This window comes from Myripristis murdjan, chromosome 1, assembly GCF_902150065.1.
Source record: "Myripristis murdjan chromosome 1, fMyrMur1.1, whole genome shotgun sequence".
Taxonomy (NCBI): domain Eukaryota; kingdom Metazoa; phylum Chordata; class Actinopteri; order Holocentriformes; family Holocentridae; genus Myripristis; species Myripristis murdjan.
Window position 1 is genome coordinate 6786167 of NC_043980.1, and position 9206 is coordinate 6795372.

The 9206-nt window shown below is 41.2% G+C and overlaps 1 protein-coding gene across 3 annotated transcripts in view; it reads right to left on the minus strand.

Moving 5' to 3' along the window:
• The window catches only part of hoga1 (4-hydroxy-2-oxoglutarate aldolase 1), a 77370-nt gene extending 68745 nt beyond the window's left edge, over positions 1-8625 (minus strand). For all 3 annotated transcript variants that reach the window (XM_030061295.1, XM_030061287.1, XM_030061306.1), the window contains exons 1-4: positions 8085-8625; positions 6335-6463; positions 1655-1782; positions 143-277 (exon numbers count right to left, since the gene is read on the minus strand). In XM_030061295.1, coding sequence (XP_029917155.1) covers positions 143-277; positions 1655-1782; positions 6335-6463; positions 8085-8298 — 606 coding nt within the window. In that variant the 5' untranslated portion in view covers positions 8299-8625. The remainder of the gene's footprint in view (positions 1-142; positions 278-1654; positions 1783-6334; positions 6464-8084) is intronic.
• Positions 8626-9206: the final 581 nt, after the last annotated feature.

Here is a 9206-nt window from a genome sequence, read left to right on the forward strand (position 1 = left end):
TAGAGGTGTCAGCTTGTGTTCAGATTCCTCAGGATGGACATTAGCACCAGGTGGGAACAGCCTCACAGTTTATTTCACTATGCAAATTCCAACTTTGGTTAATGTATGAGGAGAAGTAAGAGATTCTGAGTGGGCGTCTTACATCTCCTCCGCTGTCTTTGAAGCCCAGGATGTTGGGGTGCTGGGCCAGCTGGGCCACGGCGTCCAGAGGCAGCTCCAGGCCCGTGTTGGCCGGCACGCTGTACAGAACCACCGGCACCGGGCTGCTGTCCGCCACCTGCAGGGGGCGGCAGAGAGAGACGCCCATGGGGTCAGAACCACAACCACGACCCCCGGTAATCTAGATCCCTGCTGGAATGGATTACTGATGAACATGCAGACACTAAAACTACAACTTATTTGCAGTTACTTGTACTCTCTCATCTTGCTGGAACTCAAGAATAACACTAAATTAAAAAAAAATAAATAAAACTTTTAACTGGGTTTGCCATCCCAAAATTTGAATTGCATTCATATGGAAAGAAAGAGATTTCCAATCCGAATGCATGAGCCTGAGCAGCGTGCAAACTATACCAACTATGCCTTTCGCCTGTAATATTCTGTAATAGTCTGTAATATTCTGTAATAGTCTGTAATATTCTGTAATATTCTGTAATAGTCCTATAGTAACTCAATTGTATCTAGGGAAAAGTGCTATAAATTTAGGCTTATGTAGGTCTAAGCTGTTTGATCATCTACTGAAAATTGTGACAATGCATTTTTTCTTATTGCAGAAGGCCTATAACTTAAAATAATAACATTAATAATAGTCTAATAAAGTAAAGCTTTATCTCCCTCCAGCAGCTATTCTCCACATGCACAGCTAATCACATCACACCGTACAAAAAAATGTGTTTAATCTAATCAGTCATGAAATTTGACAAAGGTGGATGTTCTTATGTGGACTATAGATATGGATCTATATTCTAAAACGCTGTGTATTGTCAAATCCTATTTTAGAGACTAACCAGAATGTCTCAATAACATATAATCTGCATTTCAGTTGCTGTCTCATTTGCAGGGGAGGTTCCTGCGCAGCGTTTTCAGAGTCGGGACAGTCGCATTAAGGCACGTCCTAGTTTGGCTTCTTGATTCGAAGAAATAAAAAAAAAAAAAAAAAAAAAAAAAAAAAAAAAAAAAAAAAAAACACCTTTGCTGCGTTGGGCATCCCATAAGACTATGCCGGGAACCCCTTACATCCTGTTCAGGGAGTTCGGAAATTAGGATGATTAAATTTAAATATGAGACGTGAATGGTTTATTTTAAATTCGGTTTAATTCCTCAACAGGCACTGAGTTGGGTTGGTTAAGGACTGTTTCTTCACTGTCTGGAAATGTGTTTTTTTTTTTTCTTGTACTATAACATAGCTCAGCCGCTAGTCACTGTACCAGAAATAACCTAAATCAGTAAGTTTTATATTTTTCAGAGTTTGTGCTACTAATACTGCCTGATACCACTTGTTTCGCCTTAACCACACCTTTCACGACCTTTCACCTTTTGAGCAAAATAGGCTCTGACTATGTGACCTAAGGGTTACGAAGCTTCCTCCCTTGCAAATGAGACAGACCCTTTATGTGTGTGTGTGTGTGTGTGTGTGTGTGAGCTTCAGTCTGACCTTGGTAAAGTGCTGGATCAGGGCGCGGCTGTCCATCTTGCCCTTGTAGAAGCAGGGCGTTACGACCAGGACGGCGTCGGCTCCGGCTCCGGCCATCCTCTCCGTCATGCTCACTGTGGCCCTGGTGGCTGAACAGAGCGCAGGGATGATGTGTGTGTGTGTGTGTGTGTGTGTGTGTGTGTGTGTGTGTGCGCGAAGTTTCGGGGGTCTTTGTGATGTTGAAAGACGTCTTCCCAGGTCAGCGCTGACAGAGGAGCGTGACGGCTCTTCACAGCGTTCCCGTGCCTCGTCTGCGGCGCCGAGCGAAGGCTTTTCTCTGCGGCTCACTTCACCTTGGCCTCGCTCCGACCCGCACATTCCTCTCCCGGTTAGCAAAATCTAAGAGCCACTCGAAGCGATGGGTTAGGTTGGTTAGGTTAAGCCGACCTTATTCTCGAGTGCAAAACTCATTCATGAACATATCTACTTTCCTCGAGCTTTAATAGGCGCTCTATTATGTACACATCAAAACCTTATTCACAATCAAACCGTTTTCGCACTTGAAAGAGGAAAACACAACTCCAAATGACATCGTGTGACACCGGGATCTGGTGCTGAAACACTCGTAACGAACTCCGGAGACCGGCGGCTCGAGTCCCGACTGAAGCAAGAACCGTCTTTGTTTTTAACGTTTAACCGTTAAACCTTTTGAACAGTGGGAAAGTTATGTTAAGTCTGCTAACCTCAGCCAGCACCTTTTCCTAACTTTAGCCGTTAACCATCATCATAAACTTAACCATCATGACAAACCTTCACAAAGAGCCTTTCCTAATGCTAGTTAAAGCTAATGAAAGTGGCTTTATACTGTAAATTTGCACATTGCCCTCATCTATGCACATTGTATACATCGATGCACACTGGTTTTATTGGTTTTTTGCACATTGTTTTTTTTTTGCACATTGGGTACTTAGATCTTTAGATCTCGAGGGTCATCTTTTATTCTTTATTTTTGATTTACTATTCTTTATTTTTGATTTACTTAATCTTGTACTCTGTGGATACTGCTGAAAACTGTGAATTTCCTTCGGGATGAATAAAGTATCTATCTATCTATCTATCTATCTATCTATCTATCTATCTATCTATCGCTAACGTTTGAGTGGACACACAGATCAAGGATCGAATCCCGACTGAAGCAAGAACCGTGTTCGTTTTTAGCTCGCTACTGTTAACGAACGCTGTGCTAAACCTGACCTTATACCGTTACCTTTTCCTAACCTTAACAAACACCTTTTCCTAGCCCTAACCAATTCTTAACAAATGCTAAAGAAAGTGGCTTAAACTAACAAGTGAGTGGACATATGGACCTCCACTCCAGAGACCAGGGATCGATTTTGTGTTGGTTTTTAGTTAAGTAGCTAACGTTTCGTTAACATTAGCTACATAACGTTAGCAAACGTTGCGTTAAGTTTGCTAACGTTAGACATTACCTTTTCCTAACCTTAACCATCACAACAAATCCTTCCTTAACCTTAACAAAGACCCTTTCACAATAGTAATAAAAGCTAATGAAAGTGGCTAAAGCGAACATTTGAGTGGACACGCGGAACCAAGAACCTGTTTGTTTTTAGCTCGATGCCGTTAGCGAACACTGTGTTAACTTTTCTAACTTTAGCCATCACCTTTTCCTAACTAACCAAAACTAATAAAAGTGGCTAAAGCTGATTAAGTTTAAGTGGACACACGGACTCCAGAGTCAATTTTGTGTTCGTTGTTACGTATTTAATGTTAGCGAACGTTAGCTACTTAACGTTAACATATGTTAGCAAACACTGCATTAAGTTTCCTAACCTTAACCATTTCCCTTTTTTTTTTTTTTTTTTTTTTAAACTTAACGCTTTCCTAACCTTTACAAAGAGCTTTTCCCTTTATTTCCCCTTCTGATAATTATGATGATAACGTCATTCAGGTGTGTGTGATATTAGTTTTGCTGTTGGTGCTTAAAATGTTCTTTTATGTCATATTAATATACAGATAATAGGAATATGGGCGGTTTACTTATTCAGATCAGTTTTGTGTATTTGTACACGACATGAGCACAAACACACACACCTCTTAATACACCACGTGTGTAATGGAGGAGTGTGTGGCCATATGTTTACTTACATGTGTTGTTGTGTCCTTCTAAGTCCTATATTCCTATATTCTATTTCTACACTGCACTCGATCACACACACACACACACACACACACACACACACACATATTTGGCTGCATTCACACTAAAGAAAACCTTGGGAACTATTTTATACCCACGGCACATTTAAAAGAGGAGAGGAGAGGAAGGACAGAGAGGATCAGTGGGGCAGGGAAATACAGTTTGAATATAAAACAGTGAAGATAAAAAAAAAAAACAAGAGGAAAAAAGACAGAAAGATAAACTCTGGATTTGAATTCTGATTTCACTCACGGCCACTCCTCCGTGTAGAGGAGCATTTACATTTTAATTTTCACGCATTTATCTGATGTTCTCTTGCAACGAGAGCAAATATCAGCACTGAGCAGTCCAAATACTCCTGTGTGTCTGGAATATGCATTCAGTAAATATCTAGAAAATCATTTACAAAGTAAAAGCCCTGGAGATTTCTCAGCACGTGCAGGAGAAGGAGGAGGAAGGTAGGGCTTGTTAGCTTGCCGAATTAACTCCCCTCCTCGCTCACTCGGGGTGTTAATTAACTGTGAAGCCGCGAAAGTGAACGGCCCTACAAGCCAATAAAAAACGTTACAGGCCCTATTTGATTTCAATTATCAGTCCATAAAAATGAATGACACCATAAGCTCCAAATAGGCTTAAAACCAAGGCCACTAAAAATCCATATTAGAAACACATGGCGAGTTAATGATGCATGTTTGCTGCACTGCAAACCTGGAAAACCTCGTAATTCTGTCCATCCGTCAGTGTGTGCAATATCAATCCAAGAGACGGTTTTATATCCACGTCGTCTTAGAAAAACTAAAATGAGATGGGTTTTTTTGTTTGTTTTTTTATCCCTTTTGTTACCTTTGAAACTCCACAGTCTAACCTGCAACTCAATCCCGCTGTGTTGTGACAACCGGGTTTCCCCTCGATAATTGGATCGATAAAAGTTCAGCACAGATCCAGGTGGAGTCTCAACAAACTAATTCCTAACTGTGATAAAAACTTCATTTCCTCTGGCGTTTGGCGAAGCTACATTAACTCCACAACGCAAGATCATCCGTTTTTATAAAGTTCATCGCTCGGTATTTAACTCGATGATTTCATCCTCAAAAGTCCCTCCGTTTCACAGTCAAAGTTCCTGAAGTAGCTGATGACTCCTTATGTGTTTTGATAGGTCTCCTAATGAGTTTTTTTTTTATTTATTAATGACAGGCTGACAGCAATTACCATGTTGGAGTCTGTTTACCTGCTCGACGAGACATCTGCCAGCTGAAACCTGCGCCGTCGAACACAATTACTGACATGAAGCTAAACTCATTAGAGAATTAATAACTTGTTTATTTGCTATTTGGAACCCTCAACTTCAAAAGCAGCGGCAACCGTGATGGTCGTAGCGATATTACATTCGTCGTACTACAAAACAAGATCCCTTAATTGTGGCACCTGAAAATAATCATAATGTCTGGATCCAGACAAAAAAAAGAAATAATACATCATTTTGGAGATAATAAAAATTGCATTTTGTGCTGAAAATCTTCCATTTAAGGTGTAAATTCAGGTTTTTATGTTTTACGTTTCAGGGAATAATGTTATAAAATGAATCAAATTAAGGTAAAAACCGAGGAGGAATTGATAATTTTTGATTTACTGTTTTGGGAATTAAGTAAAAGAACCATTAAAATTGCATTAATGGAACTTTTTAGGTGCATTTTGTGGCATTTTTAATCCATGCAAGCCTTAACTGCCCCTTAATTAGTCCTTAAATATATGTTAATTTTGGAAAGTCCTTTCTCTTCCAATTATCTGACAGGATTGCAACATGAAATTAAGAACTTACTGAGGATTGTGGTGTGTTTTCAGGCGCAGATTAATTAAGATTATTAGACAGCAAATACAGAACTGCAACGGCGAAACAAAAGTTAATCTCAAAACAACAGATTATTGCACAAATTCTGCTAATTTATGACAAGTCAACAAGTCTTCTCTCTGAAGACTGATGAATAAAATCTGACACAAAAAAAGGTTCCCCTCCCAAAACACAGGTTTGTCATGATCGTGCAATGAAAAAGAAAGACGGAAGACATTTCACTAGAAGATATATTCCTTAATTTGTCACAAACAACACAACATAAACAATGCCTCGCTCTCTTTTTTAAATCATACTGCACATAAGGTTTTATATTGTTGTTGTTTTGTTTTTTTTTCTATAAGACAAGACGATGTGTTTGTAATTTTGGTTTGTGCCAAATATTAACAGACCAGCAATAATTTGTTCCTGATATCTTCAACATCACAATGCAACCCCTTCAAATAAAATATGGATTCACTCTCAGATTTTCAGTTAAATATTTTTCTGATGGGTCTTTGTTCGGAGATTCTTGCAAGTCTATTTCAAAGCCAAAGTGTCTGACACTTATGTCTGGTATCTGGAGGTTACACACACACACACACACACACACACACACACACACACACACACACATACACTTAAACACACTTACATTCACAGCCTGATCCAGCCATGAGCACTTTCCCAGCGGGCAGTGAACGTCTCACCCTCCTCACCACCTCCACTCGCTCCTCCTCCGTCAGGAAGGGGTACTCACCGTTAGAGCCCTGCACCACCAGGCCTGCAGCGCACGAACACACACACACACACACACACACACACACACACACACACACACACACACACAAAACCATGGTTAACATCACCAACAGCATTTTTTCCCTCTCTCTCAGTAGCTGTCACTGTGGTGCCCTTGAGCAAGGCACTCATGGGTGCAGCTCACTGGCCAGCTGCAGAAAACACCATTTTATTATTGTCCTTCACATTTCTGCCATCGTTTTTAATGTAATAGTAGGAGTAGTGCTAATATCTATCTACCCCCTTGTTTAAAAGCTGTGTCTCTCTTCTATCTGGCACAATTTGTCTTATTCTGAAGTGTTTTTTTTTTTTGTTTTGTTTGGGCTATTATTGTTTGATTTATTAACTGTTTGTTTGTTTGTTTGTTTGTTTGTTTGTTTGTTTGGGCTATTATTGTTTGATTTATTAACAGTTTGTTTGTTTGTTTGGTGAAGCACTTTTTAACCCCCGTAGAGAAAGGTGCAACATAAAGAGTCTCACTTTATTTGGACTATTCAGTGTTAATATCCAACTGTGCATCAGTTGAGCTTCACAGTCAAGTCAGTGTTGATGCTTCACTTCCTATTGATCGGTCCAATGCAAATACTCATTGATCTATTCTGTATCAGTTAGGGTTAAGTGTAGATTAATAATCAGTTGATACCATATTGACACTGGTTGAATATTAACACCGAGCAGTTCAAATAAAGTGATATTAGGTGCAACAGAACAAGTAATGTAATGATAACTGTGTTTTTTATCATTAGTACTGGTCAGAGTAACAGTAATAGTAATAGTAGTGGTAGTGATAATGGTGGTTGTGTGCTGACTGGGTGGATGTTCAAGGTGGACGGTGCCTCATTCTGCAGAGGCCATGCTCTGGTTATGCTGCAGTTATGGTGAGAATTCACCAGGGGGCGACAGACACCCACCAAAACACTGTCGACCTGCTGGACAGAACTGTGCCTGGGAGGAAGGAAGTCTGCGTTTTTTGCCTGGTAGTGAACTTTGTCCTCTGGACCAGATCCCTGAGCTAATGAGCTGCCTGACTGGCCTCCATGTGACACTGAGAGGGAGAGAGAGACAGGGTTCATCTCACAACCACAAGCACCCCCCCCACACACACACCCCATCAAACCCCATCAACCATTCACCTAAAAGTGATTTAATAACTTTTTGGATCATGAGTGTCACTGACAGGAGAACGGAGAGCGTCAGTAGATCTGAGTTTCTCAAATCAAGGATCCCCCAAACAGCGACTGATCAGCCTTTGTCCTGGTAGTTAATTTGAGAGGATTTTTATTTGTGGACAGGCCTGCTTAAAATTATAAAAATGTTTACTGCAATGCATGGGAGTAGGGACAAGTAAGATCAAAACAGTCCTTCTCACTGGATCTCTCATTGTTCAAATCCTTAGAAATAAACTAATTCTTGAATTCAACTATTCCTTTGCTGGGACCCCCCTCTCCTGGACTCCTGGAGGTCCCCGGACCCAACTTTAGGAACCACTCTCTGATCTAAACTATTCAGGACTTGCAAGATGTCATGCAAAACAGCAAACAGACAGTTTATTTTGATTTCTGTTCTGTGAAACTTTGTGGAGGCACCGAGTTCAGGCCTGTTACCTTTAAACGGGATCTGCGCATATTTCTGCAGGTTTTCCTCTAGTTTCTGATAGTCCACCTCTTCTTTTGCGGTGAACGGCGTGGCGATGGGCGGGTAGATGCCGCTGAGGTCCAGTCTTGACGCCGCAGCCTGGCTTTGGGCTCGTCTCCACACTGCGAGGTGACCTCCTTGGTACAGGGGAGCCAGAGCTCTCCAAGCCCGGACGCTCAGCATGTTGGACGCGCAGTGAGTTCTCCGGTGCGCAGGGAGACCTCACAGCTGCTGCAAGCCCGCCGGTTAATCACTAACCTCTCTCTGTAAATATTGACCAAAATTTGTGTTTTCAGCAACTTCCAACTCTTGCTCAAGTTAACCTAGTGAGGACACGAATGACCCGGTTATATCAGCCGCGTTTCTCTCTGCTCGGCGGGCTGCGCGCAAAAATGGCCCGTCAAAATGCGCGTCTCTTCCTGTACATTTCACCCCGGTACATGCATTGCCAAAATGTTAACGAGTTGACAAAATAGTGTTTGAAATGACAGATAGACAAGGTGTTGCAAAGTAAAGGTGGTGGAATAGTTGACAATGTGCAGGGACTTCCGGAGCTCCGCCCACTATCGCAGTAGGGCTCATCGGCCAAGAGCATGTCTGGGAGTCAGTGGAGGCCCCAGGTAGGGGAGGCTGAGATCAGAATTAACACTTACAGATACAGATATAGATACACACTTAGTTGTCACTTTTTTACGTCCATCTTCACAATCTAATACAATCCAGCCCAACTGTTCAGCCATAAAGTTTCTTTCTCTGCTGCCCATAATGCTCAGCTTGTCTTGTTGTCACAGTAATAGAGGTGTTCATTCACTTCTATGTTTGGCACTGAGATCATAGTTAGTGCTGCTGTTGGACTGGACTGCATTTTACTGACAGCTGTTTCCACTATTCTGTCCCCCCTCATGCTTATACATAGGGAGGACAAAAAATCAGAAACACCTCAATATAATGTAGTCCAGTACAAGACCTCTGCAAACTGCAACCTCAGTAGTAAACAGAATTAAATGTTCACATTCTCCATAATGTTAACACAAACTGAACATTATAAACTTTGATAAAAGGTAGAATTTATGGCAGAGCTGCTGACCTGA